This window comes from Rhinolophus sinicus, chromosome 1 (assembly GCF_057876585.1).
Source record: "Rhinolophus sinicus isolate RSI-liver-muscle chromosome 1, RSI-T2T, whole genome shotgun sequence".
NCBI lineage: Eukaryota > Metazoa > Chordata > Mammalia > Chiroptera > Rhinolophidae > Rhinolophus > Rhinolophus sinicus.
In genome coordinates, this window is record NC_142501.1 from 185,668,469 (window position 1) to 185,690,301 (window position 21,833).

At 36.2% G+C, this 21,833-nt stretch overlaps 1 protein-coding gene across 1 annotated transcript in view; it reads right to left on the reverse strand.

The window, feature by feature from the left end:
- The window catches only part of COL25A1 (collagen type XXV alpha 1 chain), a 437,107-nt gene that overhangs the window by 68,952 nt on the left and 346,322 nt on the right, over nt 1-21,833 (reverse strand). The window contains exons 13-17 of the mRNA XM_088792400.1: nt 13,340-13,393; nt 11,364-11,390; nt 8,948-8,992; nt 2,413-2,445; nt 1,938-1,973 (exon numbers count right to left, since the gene is read on the reverse strand). Of these exons, the coding sequence (XP_088648526.1) occupies nt 1,938-1,973; nt 2,413-2,445; nt 8,948-8,992; nt 11,364-11,390; nt 13,340-13,393 (195 nt within the window). The remainder of the gene's footprint in view (nt 1-1,937; nt 1,974-2,412; nt 2,446-8,947; nt 8,993-11,363; nt 11,391-13,339; nt 13,394-21,833) is intronic.

Here is a 21,833-nt window from a genome sequence, read left to right on the forward strand (position 1 = left end):
GCTTTTCCTTCTGTCATGATATCCTCTACTTTTCTGGGAATGTCCCTAATGCAGGAGCTTAAGTATCAATGAACCCACAACATAGTTTTGCAGCGGTGAGAAAAATACCACAGAAGACCTCTTGAATTGATTCTATACTCACTTCTGTTTGTCATTTTCTAATCTAAGTAAGCAGCAAGCATGGAAATACTCTACTTTTAAATCAATGCTTGGGTAAGTATTGCCAAATCCAGATATTAGACAAAGGAAGTCATAAATATTGTGGGAAAGTGAGATTGCGTCAAAGGGTAGAATCTGGCCTCAATATTAATGAAAAAGATGCTGCTCATTTCAGGGCACATGTTCATTCAGATTGGTTGTAAGCTTCTCTCAATATAATTTAAAACAGGTGTTTAATGAAATACAAAAGAAATTCAATGTTTCCATATGTAAACCTATAAACTTCCAGAAATGAATGTAAACTGTATTTCTAAATAATCACAAGGCAATGTTTTATTAAGCGATTGAAAATCAATTTGGATCTTCCACTCTGAAAACAGTGGAACCTATATGAGATTTTGGCAGATTTGTTTTGTTTTTTAAAAAGGATGTAACAGTCTTGCAAACATTTCTTTTAGCACAGAATTGAAGAGCAGTTTAAATTTAGCCTTTAATTTTTAAAAACTAAGAGACCTAAAATTAGACCATGTGAGAAGATTAATTGCTTTTTCAAACCAAAGCAGCCAATGGATCTGTGACGATATCACTAATTTTAAGTTTCTCAAATAAAGAATCAGTAGGAAATCTTAGGAATTGAATAGCAAAATTTTCAGAGTTTTGCTGGGCTCTTTGGAAACGTCTCAACTTTACCAGAAACTGTGCTTCATGAATCATTACTACTCTTAGATTCTTAGTTTCAAGAGCAAAATCTAATTTTAAATTAGAGAAACATTGAGAGACGGTGAAAGACTGTCTCAAAAACTACTTTAATCCAAAGTGTTTAAAACAAAGCAATGATCCTCTCAGATTTCAAGAATATAGAAACTTTATTTTATTATGTTTTAAGGTTCCAAACTAACACGAGGGAATTTATTCTCTTTCCCTTTACACTAATGAGGTAAATTCTGTTTCTATTCATGTTGTTTTTTCTTTTTCTACAACATCAGCTAGACAAAGGCAGACTCATGATCTTCAGAGATTTAACCTAATATGGAGTTCCCATTTACTTGTTAGCGATAATACATCTGTTATCTCAAATCTGACTGCACTGGGCATTGATATCCAGATGCTCAGACGATAAACTGCTAACAGTTGTTTCCTGCCTCAGACTGAAATGAGAATATGAATCTAAACATATTCACTGCATGTCCTCTAATTTATCACTGAAGTGAAGCACAAATGATGAAATAAATTAATATGTATCTATAGATTGGTTCAAGTGGTTTGGTTAGTGTCTCTAATTAAATTTCACTTTATGAACAAACCTCTTTGTATGACATTCAGTGCAGATAGATGTTATTCACATAAAAAATCATCAGTTAGGGAAGTATTTGAAATGAAAGGAATATAATTTAAAAAAAAAACTGTACATCATTCCCTGCTGGGTCAGTTTAGTAAATATTCATTTCTTCTCATGAAAGATAGAAACAGGTAGAGTATCTCTAAACATGCAAGGTAAGTTGTTGACATTCCAACCCAACTTATCTTTGTTAGTCTCAAACGGGTCAGTACATGCAGACTTTAGTTCCTAAAGCTTTGTTTTACATGTACAGAGTATGTTTTCACTTTTGCCGTGGTCAGCTTCAACCCTTTTAATATGCAAATCAATAACACTTGGCATGCAAAGCGTAAAAACTACAACACTTTGCAATAATTGTTTTTGTATTCCACAGTGGATAGCAGGTATAAAATGGTGAATACAAGACAGTACAAAGAGCACACCAGAATAGAGATATTACCTTTTGCCCTGGACGACCCGATTCTCCTGGTTCTCCCTGGTCAAAGAAAGCCAAAGATGAAAAGGACAGTCTTACAAGGATTTTTCCAAAACATTTGGCCTCTGGACACTCTCAAAGAGATGGCCCAGCTTCCTGGATCACATACATTTCATTTATTTCATTCTGTTACTCTCTGTGTCACTAGACACAGGAATTTTTTTTTTTTTTTTTTTTTGCTGTGATTAAAGCTCACATACAAATCCACATTTCCATAAAAACCAATCAATCAGAAAGGCAAGAGAAGGCAAGATGTCTTATTGAAGTCTTTATCAGATTTCCAGCAGATACTCTCTGTTGCATTTGGAAGCTGATTATTGCTGGAGAATAGGCACAGAGTTATAACCATTAAAGGTGTTAAAAGAGAAGAGAAAGCAGAGGCTTATAAAAATCAACACTGTAACTCCTGGGGTACAAACACTTGCAAGGCTATCATTACCTTAATTCCTGCAGCAGATGATCCTGGGTCACCCTAAAATGAAACCCATGAGAGATTATTCCAGAGTCAAGGGAATAGGAAACACACAAACACGCAGAGAGCCATTATCGACAGGGGCACGCTTGACAGGCACCCCATAACTAATGGGCCTAACCAGGCTTGGTAACACTTCGTATCAATATGTCAGCTGTTAAGATGTCAACAATTTCCAAGATAAACACTGTGCTTTTCTAAAAACATGGGTCTACTTTGCATGCAAAATACATAAGGACTACATTCCTTGAAATAAACAGAAACATATAAATACGGATCTTTCCCTGTATCTAGTGCTAAAATTGTATTTTAAAGCAATAAATTATAATTTGGGGATCTGGAATTTTGGTTTTTACTATTTCTGGAATTTATTAATGTCAGTGACTACCATTTAGTGGGAGTTCCCTGACCCTTTCAGTCCTCAGAAAGTCAGGGTTCAACAGATGAAGTCAAGGGTTAATGATGTTGAGCTGGAAAAAGCCATGTAGCAGGTCAGACTGTCTTCCTCATGAAGCACTGTCACAGCTATGACCGGCATTTTTTTTTTTATTTTAGCTTTACACTTATTTCATTGTAACACAGTCACCGGAAAGTTACAGGATGATGAATGACTTGTGGGTGACAGGGACACATGCAAATCTGAGAGAAAATCTTGATGGAATCTGGTTTTCTAACAGGCACTGTTTTCCATCCGGATTTCATAGAGGGTGACTACATTTTGAGAGCAAATGTGTTACGAATAAGCAGATAGGGACTAATGGAAAAGAATATGGAGGATAGCTGAGAATGCTGCTTATTTCTGAAATGAGGCCAGCAAAGGGTGTACATTTCCAAGCTCCTTCTAGCCTTCTGTCTCATGAACAAGCTATAAGGAAAATAAAGGGAGAAGACTTGGTTGTTTGAGATTGTCAAGAAAATAGAAACAGCCACAAGAAGGAAGGCACATATTGGGATTTTCTCAGCTCTCATATTGGTGCAAGTGCTCAAGGAGCTCTAGGAGTCTATTTCCTTGTAGATTTGGGAAACTACTCATCAATCTCTCTTAGAGAGAGAGAGTAAGGCCTCAGGCCTCCGTACACGTGCCCCTCCCTTGATTACTCTCTCCTCTTCCTTCTTCCCATGGCTGGCACCTTCTCTTTCTTTGGGTCTCTGCTCTAGTGGCTTTGCCGCAAATAACCGTTCACCAGCCAACCTAGAAACACCCCTCTCGCACACACATCATACTGTGCAGCATAGCTCACTTAGTAATTATGTTTTCTGCCTATTCATTGTCTGTCCCTCCATTAGACAATCAGATTTAGTGTCTATTTTAATTCAGGGCCTGGCCCATAATATATGCTTGATGATATATATGGTAAATGAACAAATCTCAAAAAGAATGTTTTAAGCAAGTCAGAAGTCCAGAATCAAAATGAAAACATCTTTAGAAAGCAAAAATAAGAAAAAAAAAGCTTAAAAAGGAGAAGGACATAAATTAGCTTATTAAGGAAACTGATATATATGTAAGATTCTTTGACATCTGTAATTACTAGTTCCCAAGGAAAAATTAAAACATGATGAAATATAAAGAGGAGGACCCCAAATACTGTCTTACTGTAGAATGATACTGATTTCTCTTACCAATCATTAACATTCAATTGAGTTCTTCATGGGAAGTGAAATAAATGTGACTAATAAAATAATAGTTATTTCTAATTCTACTAAATCAAGTCTGAAAGCCATCAACGCCAATGAATCAGGTTCGCAGTATTTTGCACAATAAGACCTTTGTATTCATAAAAGCAATTTTGACTTGGCTAAGTCCCCTTTTTCATCTAACTTATACATCACAAAACTCCCAGGAGATGAAGCAGATATTACTATTTTCATTTAATAGATGAGGGAATTGCAACAACTAGAGGCTAAGTGAATTTTGGACTTCCTAAATTCTATTGCCATGTTCTTTTTTATTGGACTAAGAAAACAATTATTGGTTTATTTCATTTTGACAACAAGACATAAAGGCTGTAGTAAACTTGTAAATAAAAGGAAGTGCCGTGTATTAATTGTAATTTAAAATGTTTTCTAGTGTTTTAACAGAAAGTTAAATCTGTTTCTAGTGAATATAATCCATTCACTAAGGAGAATAAAGACTAGATTTAGTTCTCATAGAAAGTGGATGGAAAAAAAGGCAATTTTCTGAAAGGCTGATTTATTTGTAGATATTGGAGCAGTTTCATATGATGGACAACTATAAGTGATATTTTAATTCTCTTTTTAAAAAATTAGAACTGTGAAATCTCAAAGATTTTTATAACTTTCAAGTGATAAGGCATCTGCTGGAAGACATTCATAAGTTAAACATTTTAAAGGATAATGCTGCAAATAGTGGAAATGTAACAGTCAGTGTTTATAATCCTCATTCCTCTACCAGTGAAAATGAATACAGTATTAAAGTTGGAAAAAACCCACTGTGCCTTAAGTAAATTCCTAGCTTTATAAATCAGTTGGTTTGAAAATAAAAGTTTTCAAGGGGCAAATCATAAATGGGGGAAATACTTTGAGAAGATACTTGAGGTAAATGAATTTGACTTTGTTATTTATCATTGACGCACACAGAGTTTTGTTTTTGGTTTAATTATTTTCAAACACAAAACTCATTATGTAATTATATATGTGTGTTAATAACGTCTATGTGGCTATATGAAGTGAGTGTGGGCACATTTCTATCATTCAATAATTTGTTTAATAAATATTTATTGAGCACCAATTATATGCCAGCCATGTTTTGGATGCAGAGATGCTAGGAGCTGGGAGACACAGTTGCCATTCCCATCCTTGTCCTGTGCATATGATAATCATTTACTTCTACATGTGTACAAAAATATTACTGATTGAAAGCATGAAAAACACTTTCTTTTCATTAAAAAAAATCTGGGCTATGAAGAGATTCTCATGTTTGGAAAAGTCTGCATCTACACAGAAGACATGATAAGCAAATGAATGGTACAGGAAAAAGTTCTGCCATTAAATGAAAATGAGAAAAAGTTGAAAGTAAAAAAAAAAAAAAATAATGGTTGTTCATTCAATAAATATTTATTATCTTCCAACTATGTGCCAGGAACTTGGATTGGTGCTAGAAATTTAACGGTTGGTATCATATAGTTTTGTGTTCATTTGTTTGTTTTTTCTTTTTCAGTGAGCTGGATGCCTAATAAACAAAGGATTACAGATTATAATCGTGATACAGCTATGAAAGGGATCATAAAGAGGGCTGTGGAGCATACAGTAGGTAACCTAACCAATTCAAAGGAGGCTGAAAGGTTTCCCCAGGGAAATGACATAAATTTAGATTTAAGTGGACCGAGGAATAGGATTAGAAGCTGGAGGTGGAGGTGGAGGTGGATAGAGAGCAAGAGTGTTCTAAGCTAAGGGAATCATACGTTGTTAATTTAGCGATGGCTCTGCACTGATTGTGGGCGCGCCCACTGAGATAGCTAGCTCTTCATGGTGATTTTAAGAAAAGAATACAATTCAATTGGTGATTGCAAATATGGGTGTGGCTTCCGCAAAGGCTCAGAGGATGCAAATCAAAGATGATATAAGGCATAAACCAAGAAGACAGTCTATTTATAGGAATGGAGATGGGGGAGCAGAGAAAATGAAGGCACAGGCAGGTAATAGTGAAGATGCATCTGAATCAACAGATACAATTGTGACTAGAGTGGCATGATCATTCAGTGTGCTGCAAAAACACCTACTTTCAAGCGGGGAATAATAGATAAGAAATCCATTTTTATGTTTGTTGGTGGAATCAACACTCCAAAGAGCAGAACACACCCTTCCATAGTGACTCCACACACAATTGGAATCAGTCTCTGGCAGGTCATTCTTAAAGCTAGAGTGCACTGTACTTGCTAGGCATGGAGAAATCCAGCCTAGTGGTTTTTACAGTTCCACAGTGTTTCCAGATGACCAGTCTGGAAAGGCTTAGATTGCTTTACCATCCAAAGGCACTGAGTTGGATCAAAAGGAAAAAAATCCTATTAAAGTGAATCAGTCACTGACGTAATTTACTACATCAATGGCAGAAAAGAAGCATTTTTTGATTTTACATCTCAAACTTGGTAAATGATGAATGAGTTTCACATACTGAAACCAAGGCCATGAGAAGACTGTTTGCAACATGCTGGAAACAAATTATGTGACAGAAGCAGGAAATGTTTAAAAAAACACATCAAAAATTATATTCCAATTACAGCATTCTCGGGGATGAATGCTACAGGTCAGATTACATATTATACGTTACAGATTCCTATTTACAATTCCCTGTTTAGACCCATTGAAAGTTTATAGAAATGATTTCCGTTTTAACTGAAGCATTTCTTGTACTTAATTTCAGTTGACTAATAAAACTTTTTGATAAAAAAGGAAAACAACCAATCTAGTTGATTTCAATTTCCATGTGGTAAGAAAGCTAACATTTATTGAGAGTTTACTATGTGTGAGTCAGTATGGTAAATGATTTGCATTAATACAAAAATAAGAACAGTATTCCTTTGAGATGAACTTGGTCTTTCAAAGCAAAAAAGTTGCTTTACTATTGGAAAATTAAATTTAAAAAAATCTATGACTAAAGAAACAATTATTGGCCTACATTACAAAAACGAAGCTTTAAAAATACATCTTCTGAAGCATAAAATTCTCTACATAAGTTCACATAGGCATAGTTCAGACTTGGCATAAAGTTTTTTCTTACTTGAAGAAACTATTCTCTATTTAGATTTCCTTTCTCTAAGCAGAGGTTGGCAACTATGGTCTGTGGGGCGAAATCACCTACGCACCTGTTTTTGTGTGGCCCAAAAGCTAAGAATGGTTTTTACCTTTTTACATGGTTAAAAAAATACCAAAGGAATAATAATATTTCATGACACTTAAAAATTACATGAAATTAAAATTTCAGTATCCAAAAATAAAGTGTTATAGGGCACAGCCACACTCAGTTGTGTACATACTGTCTATGGGTGCTGTCATGCTGCAATGACAGAGTTGAGCAATTGTGAGAGAGAGCATATGGCCCACAAAACCTAAAATATTTATTTTCTGGCCCTTTACAAGAAAAGTGTGTTAACCTATGCTTCTAAGCAAAACAAGAAAGTTAAATATAACACCCACATTTATATATCGGGGGTTTGAAATTTTGACTCTGGGTGTAATCGAGATATATCATTGGTCTGATTAGTATTAAACATATTCATGCTATATTTGATTATAGCACAATACTTAAATTTGACAGGTAAATAGAAGCAGTTTTCAATTAGGGGTAATTTTACCCCTCAGGGGACATTTGGCAATGTCACGAGATGGGTTTAGTTGTCACAACTCAAGGGTGCTAGTGGCATGGAGTAGACAAAGGCCAGGAATGATGTTAAACATCCAACAGTCCCCACAACAATTGTCTGGTCCTATATATCAATAAGGCTGAGGTTGGGAAACCCTGTTCTACAAGAAACTGAGAGTCTACTCTAATTTCTAGACTGCTCCTTGTATACAAACACAATTACTACTTGATGATATCAATTCATTCCACCACATACCATATTTATATCAATATTTACAAGAAAGAGAAAGATAAATTTCTCTTTATTTTATAAGTATGTTTTTATAAGTAACCATTATCCATCTGTACAGTAAGAACTTTTAAAATAGAATATTCTTATTCTGAACTATAAGCCTAAATGAATAATTCAATTCTTTTTTTCATTACTCAATTACTTAGCCTGATTTAAATTAAAATCTGACTGACTGTTTTATTTTCAGTTTCTTAAAAGATCTTTTTCTTAATTCTTAACATATAGCACAAGTGAAGTAAAATATCCTTCTGACATCAGATATGTCTGTAAGCATGAATCTAAGCAAAAGCTGTACTGATAGACTGGGGAAAAAAGAGATAGGAAGATGAACCACGAGATTACTGTCATATAAATGATGGTTTAAAAGATAAAAAATAATGACAAAACAAAAGCTGACAAAATATCTGGATATAGCAGATTTCAAGTTGAGGCAAATCTTCAAGGCTGCTCTAATCAAGTGACATTTACTTTCAAACTTTTAAATCTCATCCCAATCCTCTGACATGTTCTCTCCTAAAATTGGGACAAATGGAATCACTTTAGGAACTCTCTTTTTATCTCTGCATATAAAGGAAGTGTCCCACTTATACACGAATAAGAGTTTTTATTATTGAAAGCCATATTACTGTAAGCCTAGCTACACATTTTCTAGAATTTGTGACATATCATTTATGTTTCTAATATTTAAATTTGTAGCTAGGAGCTTGTGGAATAATTACCTTTTATAAATTAAATATTCAAATATTTTCTAAACTTGTAAAATCATCTCTGATCTTGTCATATTAAAATACTACCATTCACTTACTTTTCTCAAAATCTCCTATTTTCATATATACAAAATAATATTTCTGCCCATATACATACTCTTCCATATTTCACAACACTTGTACCTTTTCGCCTGTGTCACCTTTGGGGCCGCTCTCTCCAGCATCTCCCTAAGAGGGGGAAAAGAGCGATAGATGTGAAATATATTGGTGACATTAAGCAAAGAATATTACCCATTATCTTAAGTTTTCTTTCAAAAGCACTACCGTTATATATATATTAAAATCTGTTGTAAGTGTTCTACAGAGCTGCTAACGTACTTTTACCTGAGCAGCTGCCTGATGTCACTGGTCCAAATACATTTTATTACAGTGAACGTGGCTGAACAGTTTTAAACTACTCCATCTTATTGACAGAGAGCAGCAATTTCTCTGATTTCTAACAGCTTATCCTGGCTCTTAAAGCCTCCTTAACGCCATCTCTTTACGCCTCTGCTCAAAGCTCCACTGTCACAGACTTTCTCCTGACCATTCCCTCCATGTGCCATGTGCCTCACCACCTTTGTGTCCTTCCTCAGGCAATTCTTGCCACCTGGAACCCTGCCTCTCCTTTCCCTTCGATCTATATAAATCCTATTACTCTTGTCTTCAAGACCATCTCAAATCTCCAGAGCCTCAAAATGTATGATCTGGTCCTCAAAACCTGTGCCCTGAGTGTTTGATTTATCTGTGCCAGCATGTTGGGCATTTGTGAAATGAATGTTTTATATTTTATTAGAAAACTGCTTTTTTTTAACCATAGTAAAACAAATTGGGGAGTTTATGCTTCGTTGGTTATTTTTGAGATTTCCTATGTCTATTCCCTTCCTGACATGTGCTTTCTACCCAGAAAGCGATACATTAGGGGGAAAAAATCATTTATTACCCATGCTTTGCTTCCTTAAATTCGGAATTCTTTCATTTAAATCTTACAGCATGTTGTGGTAGAAGCATCATGGATTTGGAGCCAGAGAGACCGAGCCCAGCTCCAGCACCTACTGGGCAAAATTCTCATTGCATCCAATTTCTCACGTGTAAGGGCAAGAACACTTTATGGGGTCCTCAGAGATAAACAACATACTGTGTGTAAGGCAACTAGGACAGTATCCGACACACAAGCTGCTAACAATAGCCAGTAGCAACAGTAATGCACTATTGTTCTTCCATTCCATAAGCTGGCATGCCCTTCTGTCTCGCTTCATTAGAGGTCACTTTTCTATCATTTAAAAATTTCCTTAACGTAAGAGAGAAACTACTGATAATGGTTTCCCTGGGAGAAGGAGGCACGGCAAGGGAGGGAGACATTTACTTATTCCTATTTGCTTTTCTTGTTTCAATAAGCATGAAGCTAACCTGCTCAGGCATTTATCTCTGGTGATGGACAACCCACAGAAGCCTGGGGAGCCTGAACCGCTTTATCTGCTGAATCCCGGAACGGTGCTGGCACTACTCCTTTTCCTTCCTTAATTTCCAAACAAGCGTCATCTGATGACTAATTAATTTTAAGTTAATTACCATGAACTGGTTGGATGCCAAGTAAATGTACTGATAATCTATTTTAAGGGAACTTTGATAGGCAGTCTATTAGCATACTTTTAAAACAGCTGCTTAAAAATCCTTTCATTAAAAAAGCAAAATAAATGAAACAAACTTTCCTATTAGAAAGACTGGCTCAAAGTGGTCATACAATGGAAGGACTGACTGACCTGGTCTTTTGCTTTCCTTCCATTGAAATAAATTTTTTTTTCTTTTTTTTTTTTTACCATGCCAAAAATTACACTTACATTCAAGAAAACTGCTGGGTCTTTAGATGTACTTCTTTTGGGATCAGAGGTGATAATACTGATTTTTCAGAAAGATCGGATCACTTACGAAGAGCATTACATAGTACGGTGGTAGTTTCCTATGCAGATGACACACTGCTCAAACACTATTAAAGTAAATAGTATGGGAACCAAGAACACTAGCACTACAATATGTAGAGGGTCTAAAAATAATCAGGAGAACCCAAAGGTAGTAAGGCAGGATGTCTAGGAGAAATTTAACATATGGCACTCTCCTTCTTTTGTTTCTCTTTTTGGTTTTTATGGAAGTTCTTTGTGGGGCAACTCTGTATATTTGCTGCAGGTAAACATCTGTATTCTTTACTTAGTGACCTAAGTAGCAGTAGAGAGATGTGAATGCTTAGAAAGGTACCGAGTGGCATTAGCGAGTAGGGAGAACAGAAATTTTGCAGGCCCAGGGGTTTTTGAAAGCCATTTAAAAGACAGATAATAGAATATTTAAATTTGCTCCTTTTCTTTCCTTTCTTTAAACCTTCTGTCTATACATAAGAATTACACTATTTTCTCCTTCCACTAATTAATTGTTTGGAAAAAAATAGTGGTCATAATATCGATAACTATTTATCTATATCTATCTATTCATACTTATATACAGTTCAGTTGGTACGTTTTCTGGGGCGGGGGAATATACCAGTAAATGCCGGAAGAATCATTCTCACCTTTTCTCCTTGTTCTCCAGGTTCTCCCTGGGCAAAAGAACAAAGATTGATTGACATGTTAAATTATAAAACCTAATTAAGCAACACCAAACAAAGTCAGATACTGAACATAGTAGGTAAATCATATGTGACCCTTTCTTTGTATAGCAATATATAGTTGCTATATGAAAACAAATGGCAAGATGAGTTTCCTGGAGAATTGGGTATAGATATCAATGTCAAATGTAATCTTAATTCTCTGCTTTGAGAGGACTAAAGAAAGATATTTAAGATTATCATTCTTAAACTAGCTTTTGGGACTCTAAGGGGAACAATGTGGTGGCAATTTACCATCTTGGGTGGCTTCTTAGTCTAGGACTTTTTGTTCTGTCCAAACTCAGAATCAGTAAGGCGGGCTAGCACATCCTTCCATGAAGTCTTGATTCAAAGCAGCTCCTGGTACGTGGACTATTTCAGGAGTCTGGAGTCCCACTGTAGTTCCCCAAACTGTCTTCCCTTAACAGGACCACAAACACAGTCCTGAACTTGGGGCCTTCACAATGTCATGAACTCTTTTTAGCCTACTGGCAACCAGCATGTTCTCAATCAGGTGTATTTTAGGAGGCACCAGTACCTTCAGGAAAGACACTAGAATGGGGCAGAATCAAAGGGAGTTTAGGAGAATGTCTTTACTCCAAATGATGACTAGGACAGTATGAGGACTAAAGTGAAAAATTGTGTTCTGAAAATAGTCTCATTTTCACTTTATGCAGGAAGGGACAGGGGATGGAGTGGGAGAGTTCTTAAGCAAATGACACGTTATGATAATATTCCCTTTGTGAAAAACATGAATAAATGTTGCCATGAGATCAACTACTTAAAAAATGGTTTAAGGTGATTATTGTGTTTTTAAAAATTATAACCCACTTTGGAAGTCAGTTTGGAGGCAAGATTCTTTTAATTTGCTGGAAGTCAGCCTGACCCTCTGGCTTTCTGAATTTCTGACCATCTTTCATTGCTCAACATCCATCCGGATGGTCGCTAGGCAACAGAAGAATAGCACTGAGAACATGCATTGAGCATTAACTCCTATCATTTGTTTTTTTAGCATGGAACAAGAGAGGGGAAAGACAGGACGATGGTTGTAGTACCAGAAGGAATATTTTTCTTTCCTCTCCTGCAGGACAAAGGACAGGTCTATAAATTTTAGGTCCATCCTAGGCGCCTGTCAATAGCAATGTGATCTGTAAAATCAGCTGACAGGCATCTGTGGGTATGGATAAATACCAGCACAGCTGATGGGATTAGACGTTAGTTTTGTACTTCAAGGGATGTTCACTCTTCAAAGGATTTGGGATTTGTCTGCCTGTTTGGTTTAAACTAAACCGACACCAATCTTTTTATATTTAACAGATTCATTTGTTCAAGAAACAAAGAAAACTTGCAATCCAAAAAAAATTCTTCATTACATTTTTTCCCTATTTAGTAATTGACTACATCAATTTTTAAAATTTTAAACATGCCATAGCTTTATTCTGCTCTTCATTTGATTAATTAGTTATGTTTTATAAGTGCTGGAGATGGCCAAATCTTGAGGAAAAGCCATAATGGCACTGTTTAAATCATCTTTAAAGTTTTGTAACTATTATGCAAATTGTAGGCAGTATGTATATGGCGTACATTTTGATATGCCCATATTAAGTGGCCAACGACAAGTCACATTTGAAACGTGGTTTTTCTCATGTTATTCAAGTATCTCAGAATACAGATTTTAAACAGTCATATCCTGTATTTGTTTTTCTGCATCTGGAATGCTAATAAGAATCACAAACATAATTTATTCATTAGTCACAAAGTTCTGTACTGTAGTATATTATACTATTAATAAAAAATTCCATCCAGGTAAAACTAGTGGGATATTAAAAATTGTGTAATAGCTTACGATTTCATTTAAAGTCATATCTCAAATGATTCTGCTTGGTTTTATTTGTACTAACCTTTGGCCCTGGTATCCCGTCCTGTCCTACTGTTCCAGGCAACCCGGGCTCACCCTCAAAAAAAAAAAAGGTACTACTTAATGAAACAGACAAAGTCAATACATTATATAGATCATTAGAAGATACGGTCATCCAATACTGCTCTAAAAGTAGACAGAAACTAAGTGTCTACCAGTGGAAATACAAGTTAGCTTGTTTGGTTCAAAATTCTATGTGCTGGGCACCAAGGATAAAACAGGGCTCATTTCCTTTGTTCAGTGTTTTCTCCATTAAGAAAGCTGAAACAACTTACTAACATGAAATGAATATCTAACATGATGCTGGGTACATTGTAGGCATCAAATAATATTTGTTAAATAAGTAAAAGACATCTGAAAACACAAGACTTCTTGATGGAGAATTTTCAAGCGATTCATCAGCTCAGGAAAATATAGACGAAATCATTATATTGATTAGATATAATCAATATAATATCTAATTTACTCTCTAAATGTGCATTTCCAAATCTAAATCTTGAAGAACATACTCATCTTTGAACACCTACTTAATTCATTTAGACACATTTGACACGAAAATGAAAAGTAAAAATGGCCTTGTTTTCTCTTTCCAATTTCACTGTAAAAATAATTAGAATAAAACATTCAAACTTGTGGCTCTCATTGTCATATTGAGTGATAGGCATTTGTGAAAAAGATGATGGCTATTAGGTTAGAGAGTGTCCCATTTCAGAAAGATGATGATGATGTATACCTGTCATTCTAGAGTCTGAACCAGCCATTGTTTTCCAAAGAGGAGAAGTACCTTGAAGGGCCCAGAAGCAAAGGAGACATACTCTGGCTCTCGATGCTTCCACATGGCTCAAACTATCAACTAGAATTTCATTTTCTTTTTAAAACATTCCAAAGCCTTTTACTGTGTTTTCTAACTATTGGACAACTTCCTTCTTTCACTGAAGATAGTAAAGTTGCTCCTTAGTTGGTTTAAAAAACAAACAAACAAACAAACAGATTTAATTATTAGATTAGCTTTAGGTTGATTTTTAAGCATGTTTTCTAAATCACTTGGAGGGCAGGGATCGTGCCTTACATTTGTGCTCTCAGCACAAATATAGTAGTGTATAATGATAGTAACATTTTTAAGTGCCAGGAACTTTACATTTATTAACTCACTTAATTCTCACAAATTTCTATGAGGTAACATCTCTACTTAACAAATGAAGAAATTAACGCACCAAAAAGTGAAGTAATTTTTCCAGATTTACACAACTGTAGCCAAAATTTGAACTCTCACGATCTGGCTTAAGAGGTTGTGCTGTTAATGATATAATGCATTGCTGAATGAATGAATGAATGAATGAATGCATGCATGCATCTAGAAATTGGGAGAGAGTAAATGATGAGTATTTCTATCCTCATTATCATTTGGTTTATACTCATTTATAAATAACCTTTCAGAATGTATAGAAACCTGAATTGAACCTTACATATAAACATGATCTATGTACACCCAGATAAACTAAGCAATATGAAGCTCATGATGTCTTTCTAGAAGAGCAAAAAATGTTTTACTATTATACTAAATTATTAAAATTGTAAAAATCTTAACTTCCTGGAAGAAATTCTGCTTCCTATATAAAGTTCACTGTACTTGTAATTCTTGCACTTCCCTTGGTGAAATGGCAAAAATGTTGACTTAGAATAAAGATGGCCTTATAGGAAAATTTTGATTGGCCATTTGTACATCACAAAGGGTAAGAATGGAAATAGAATTGGAAATAGAATATACCCCGAAAGAGGACTATCATTTTACCCTGTGACCAGAAAAAGAGCTATCAAGTCTGTTTTCTTCAAAGACTCTCCAACAGGATGCACTCATGTCATAACTCATGATTTGATGCAAACAAGAGATGCTGCCAAGATACAATACAAACTTTGTTTAGACTTTCAAAGAATAACCATGGTAGCCAGAATAATAATAAATGGTTAAGCCCCTGGAACCAAACAAAATACATGCTGAAATTTTGAAACAAGGAAGAGAAATGTTGCTTAGGTATCTGCATAACATCTTCCTTAATTTATGAACATTGAGGGACTAAAACTTGATCCCTTTCTTCTTTGATTTTATACATTGTTAAAATAATCTTTTAACATAAAAGGAAACAAAAAAATTGCACCCATAATTCCATCACCCTATAATAATTGTTTTCATTTTGTCCCATTTCCTTCTAGTATTTTTCTTATGTATGCTTATATATTTTTAAGCAACTGTAAGCTGACTACATAGTTTGACATTACGGTTTCATATTATTTTATACCACACATTTGTTTTCACACAGTATTCATGATTGTCTTATGAGTAGTTTCATAATCATCTATCAAAGTTAGGTGTGATCATTTGTTTAATCTGTCCCAAATTGTTCAATACTTAGGTTGTTTCCAATTTTTGTTATTAAAGATAAACTAAACACCCTCAAAATATTTCTTAATTGCTTTCCAAAAGGGTTCTGAGTTTTATCTGCTCGTGTAGGCACCCACTCTGTATTACTTTTCCACAATTTCATCACCACTAGATGTTACAGTATTATTTTTGTGGCTATTTTAAAAGCACAAACATGAGTTTCCTGCTGCTCAATTTTACATTTATCACTTGTAAGATTAAATATTTTCCATGTGTTTATAATTTAAATAGATATCTCACAAAATTTTAAAGCTAAAAAGTGAGTAAGCTGTTTCCTGAACGAATCAAACGAGGATGAAAAGAAGGAAAAATGATGTATAGGATTTTACCTTTCTGATAAATTATATCAAGAAAAATATATTCAGACTTAGAATCAGGGGTTATGGAGCATTCTGTTATTATTCAAACTTAGTTTCCCAGGTGGTGAGAAAGGAATGTTAAGGATAAATGCTGTACAACTCTGAGTACCAAGGCCAAACTGTGGAATACTGAAGGCATTAATTCACTTAACTAACACTGAGTTTAGTGAAAATTTATTATATGTTCTACTCTGGGCTGAGTATTTCATGGCATACAAAGGTAATAGACAGGACATGCCTGTGCCAAAAGAGCTTATTTTTGAATGAGAAAAAAAGATACATACAAAAATAACTTGAGGCCATCTTATTGAAATCATAGAACTTTTTTTTGAGCAAAGTTTTGACAAAATATAATTACCATGAAGCCTCTTCAAATAAAGTTACAATGGTATTATTTTATTACATAATGTAATAAAAATGTACATATGCAGAAAAATATATCAGAAAAGTACAGAAAAAAAGGGGGAATTAGGTTTTGTGCATGTATTAAGAGCTAGTCTTGTTTGTTGGGTAATCTATCCATCTATTTCTGAATGCATTTCACATTCACAAGTACTGAAAGACATTCCAAAGATAGTAATAAAGAAAAACAGCAGCTAACATCTTAACTGCAAGTAGTTTGATGGGGTTTTCTCTACTATACCTTAAATTCTAAGACTATTCCCAGCGTATTACTACCAAATCACAATTTGAGTATTGAAGCTAAAAATACGTTGGACTGACTTTTAAGAAGCATGGCTTGCTGCTTTGTTTTCTTTTTCCTTTTCTTTTCTTTTCTCTCTCTCTCTCTCTCTCTCTCTCTCTCTCTCTCTCTCTCTCTCTCTCTCCCCCCCCCCCCCAAACTAAATACACTTTAGAACTCTAATGTAAAACATCACTCAAGGCTTTTACAATTATTTCAGGTACTGCCATTCAGGGACAACTTGAAAGAATACTTAAAGATAAAAAGAACGCAGTTGTCTCATGGACTTGAGTGCTAAAGGGAAATAGGTCATTTAGCAGTGACATTGCTCGCCATCACTCAATCACATTGTTTTCCATTCTGGCAATGGGAACTTAGAATGAGTCATAGCTTAGAATTTTTACCATAATATAATTTCACATTCACTTGTCAAAAACAGATTTGTTTCCTTCATGTCCTACATTTTCTTAAAGAACTCATCCAAACAGAAGAGGCAAATAACTACAAGAAACATGGACCGGCAGCAAAAGAAGTGGGAAGAGTCAGGGCAATGAGGTTTCTGCTCTCCATTCATACGTATTCCCTATCTCTGGTTTAATTTAGCTTTTCATTCTAGTCCCCTAATGGCAAATGAATATGAACATAAACTTGGGTGAAGGTAAGAGGTACAAAACAAGCAACGTATTTTACCTTGAAATTTATAGAAATGTAGCATTTTACCACATAATTATATTAAGTAAGAATCCTAGCCCCAACCTTCAAGTGTTATTAACACTCTAGAAGAATCCTTTGTGTTTTTGTACTCCTGCACGTGTCTGTGAGCTCCCAGGGATACACACCCCCAGCTGAAGAAGCTGGACGTAAGGGAGAGAAAGTTGACACTAATAACATACAGTTTAGCTCCACTATCTTTTTAACAAGTTTGTGTGGGTTGGCCTGTTGAGCTATTCATCCCAGCAAACAGTTCTTCTATGTACGCTACCTATATATATTTGAAATCTGAAACACAGTCCGCTTGTATATTGGAGATTGTCAATCATTGTACTCAATGAGAAGCAAAATCTTTGGTGACATTATAGTTAAAACAAACACATTTAGAAATGTACAACCTAGTACTGAACAGCACGAAGTAGAAGGAGAAGCTGGGATCAAAACCCAAAAACTGAGCCCCACACCCACACTGAAAGCAGAGCAGCCCATGTTAGATTCTTACACACGGCACATAAATGGAATAAACATAAAATTAGTAATTTACTTGTTGTGGGATGTAAACAAGTAAATTCCATCCATTTCACGGATGTCTAGCACCAATGTATTTAGAATCCAAATGGAAAAGTGTTCTTGGTCCCACAGTATTTGATCCAATTTGCTCCCTGGATAATTTTCCCACTTCTCTTTGAGTCTAGAACTGCTGACCCCCTGTTCTCATGCCGTAAAGACTGTGATATGGACTAATCCTTGCGAATGAGCAGAGTTTAAACTTGTGTTGTCCAACATGCACCACTAACCACATGTGGCTACTGATCACTAGAAATGTGGCCAGTCCTGATATGTGACAAAGTGTGAAATATGATTTTTGAAGACTTAGTAGGAAAAGAAAGCAAAATATCTCATTAATAATGAAATATTATTAATCTTGAAATATTAATTTAAATTATGCCGAAATAAGTGTTAGATATATGAGTTAAATAAAGTCTATTAGTAAAATTAGTATTAACCTGTTTCTTTTTACTTTTCTTAACGTGGCTCCTAGAAAATGCAAATTTACATACGTGGTTTGTATTTGGGGCTTGCATTATATTTCTGTTGAACAGCACTAGTTAGACTATATAATTCTTTAATTATGAGAAGATGTCATAAACCAAAAGCCTTTAAAAAGCAGGGAAGGAGCCCAATCAGTATTCAAGCAAATCTACATACAGCAAAACTTCAGGAGACAGGCTTCACTGTGTGTGGAGTCAAAATCCACCACCGAAGTCTGTCGATAGGACAGTGGGTGTGGGATCCAGCACACACAGGAGCGCTCAGAGCAGAGGCTGCTGAGGGGTCAGGGAGAGCGAGGCCCTGTGTGTGATGTGGCAGCCCCAGTCAGCCTCTGTGCAGCCTGTGCCATTGGCCAGGGGTTAGAAGCTGACTCTAGCGACCTCCTAACCTACCTCTTGGTCACCCACCTGCCCCCAACATTTTCCTAAAAACAAGTCAGCCATACAGCTGCTTTGCTCAGTTCTTGCCATGTCCACCCCACTGTACTAAAAATAAGAGCCAAAATCCTTGCAAGGGGCCCCACATAGTCTGGCCCTGCTGCGTCTGACCTCCCCGTTTGCTGCTTCCATATCACGCTCCAGCCACACTGACCTTTGTTTCAAGATGCTAAGCGGGAGCCAACTTGGGGTTCTCACTCGTGGATCACCTTCCCTCAGATATTCCTGGAGTTAATCTCTCCCCTCCTTCAGCTTTGACTCAGACGTCCCCTTATTACAGGGGTGCCCCGGAATCCCCATCATAGCTACCACTCCCTATGCCCATTGCCTTACTTTATTTTCTCTGTTGCACCAATTACCACCTAAGGTATAATTTTTTGTTCCTTTTTTGTCTTCCTCAAGGATTGCCAGATTTGGGAAATAAAAATATAAGGCACCCTGTTAAATTTGAATTTCAGATAAATAGCAAATAATTTTTTAGTTAAGTATATCCCAAAGATTACACGGGGCCGTCATATGAAAACTTACGATTGTTTATCTGAAATTTAAATTTAATTGGGCATCCTATATTTCATATGATGACTCGATTTCCCAGCCCCATCCCCTCATCACCACTAGAATATAAACATTGTCTATTTTGTTCACTATTCTTTCCATAGGGCCTAGAAAGTGTTCATTACACGTAACATAGTTCAGGACACATATGTTGGAGGAACGAGTGACTATAGGAGAAGCAAACACATTAAACTCACGTGAAGATATGAAGCCCTTATAGCCATTTCTCTACTGGGAAGCTAGAAAAGACCTATAACCATGGTGGCAAGAGATGGCTCTTTGTCTCAACTCCAGCAGGACCCAGGAAAAAGATGGGAGAGATGGGAACCGAGCGGGACCCCTCCGAGTCATGAAGCTCCATCTGGAACAGGAAGACTGAAGAATAAGGGAAGAGTGTGGGGTCAGAGTGAAGGGTGGGAGTGAGTGTGGGGAGGAGTCCCGTGAAGGGCAGGATGCCAGGAATGAGCTTTGCAGGAAAAGCCCTGAGCGCCTCCAGGACTCTGACAATGGAAACGTGGTTGCCTAGAAGGCCTAATGGCTCCCACAATTCTGCCTGTGGGTACAGAGACTGGCCATGAGAAATACTTCCATATATTCGGTTATCTACCCTCTTCCATCTGCTCCTTCCCCTCACCCCATGTGCCTCAGGCGAAGGGTGAGAAACAGCTGGGGCAATGCTGGTTATATAAATTATCATGTTATCTAAAGTCCCCAAAAGACCAAACATACCCACGTGTCATCATTTACCTCATGAACTCATGCTAACATCTGCTTTTCCCTAAGCAGAAGTCCTCACAAAATAGTGAAATATTTTCGTTGAAAGGATCCAAGCCAGTCATTCTTAACACAGGAAGAAACACATTCAGAGAGGGGAAGGAACTTCTCCAGAGGTAAATAGATGCAAACAAGGAGATGTGAGATTAGAACCTAGGTCTTCTGACTCCCCTTCCTGTATTACTTCTATTTGAACAACTTGCGTCAGGAAAAAAAAAAAAAAAAAAAAAAATCATTCATTTTTGTTAGGCTTATCTCTTTAATTTTAGCATAAAATAGGGACTTGTTTTGAACTTCCCTAACTTAGGAAGCCTCCAGTCTAGCGCCATGGTCTCCACTGCTGGTCCTGGCATGTAGAGCAAATTGCGTGAGCTTCTGTGGGGCTCAGCTTTTCTTCTATGCAGTCAGTGTGTGGGAGTATATTGAATGTTTGCTTTCTCCCAGCTCTAAAGAATTAAGATTTAGTTTTATTATTTGTTGCTGTCATTGGACTAAAGATGTCACTGGTGGCTCTTTATTCCTCAGACATCTGATTAAACTTGGCTGAAGTCCCAGTTTCACAGGTTATGAAAGTCAAGGCCTGCTCTCCGGGTCCCTCTTCTCAAGATCCTGCATCTCTGTTTTGCCCCAGACCCATTCAGATGGGTCAGCAGTTCTTCACCAGTTGCTTCAAGAACCCCACTTTCCCCGGGCCTTTTGTGAGTTCAGGATTGAATGCTTGGTGTTCTTGGGAAGCTGTCACATTACAGAGCATGTAGTTTTTCTTCATCTCCCTGGCTTCTCCTTTCTCCCCTTCCCATCTCACCTTCCTAGACCATCCTGGAAATTCAGCATCACTCTCTCTTATGTGAAGTGATTTGGTAATTCTGAAAAAGCTTCTCCGAGCATACCCAATCCCTAATTCTTTTTCTGTGTCTTTCCTGGAGGCAGAGGAGACTTTGTAACACGGTGAGAGTAAAAAAAAAAAAAAACCCAGAAAACCCTTAGCCTGGGCAGTTAGGTTTTTGTTATGCATCAGAGCTCTGCCATCCCTGTAGGGAACTTTGTCTTGTTTCTCTAATCAGCAAACTCCCTCCCTAAAATTAGAGTCTCTTTGTCCACACTGGTAATATGAACACTCATGAGTAGAAAAGTAGACAGGTCTATCAGCCAGGAACTTATTCCATTTCAGATAATATACTGAAATGAGTCTTAAACTGATTAAAATCATAACTAAAGTGAACCCAGTAATCAAGCCTTCATTATCCTTTTTCAAAAAAAGGACAAATGTCTTAAAATGTAAAATAAGAAAATATGATTAGTTGTATCATTAATATTATGGTATGGACTATTTCAGAAATAAGTCTGCTGGTTAGCACTTTTTATTTTAGTTTTCTATACTGTGACTGTAGAGAAAAGTGTACAAAATATAACTTGAACAAAGAAGTTCAAATGCAAAGGGAGAGCTAAGAATTTAGGGGGGTCAC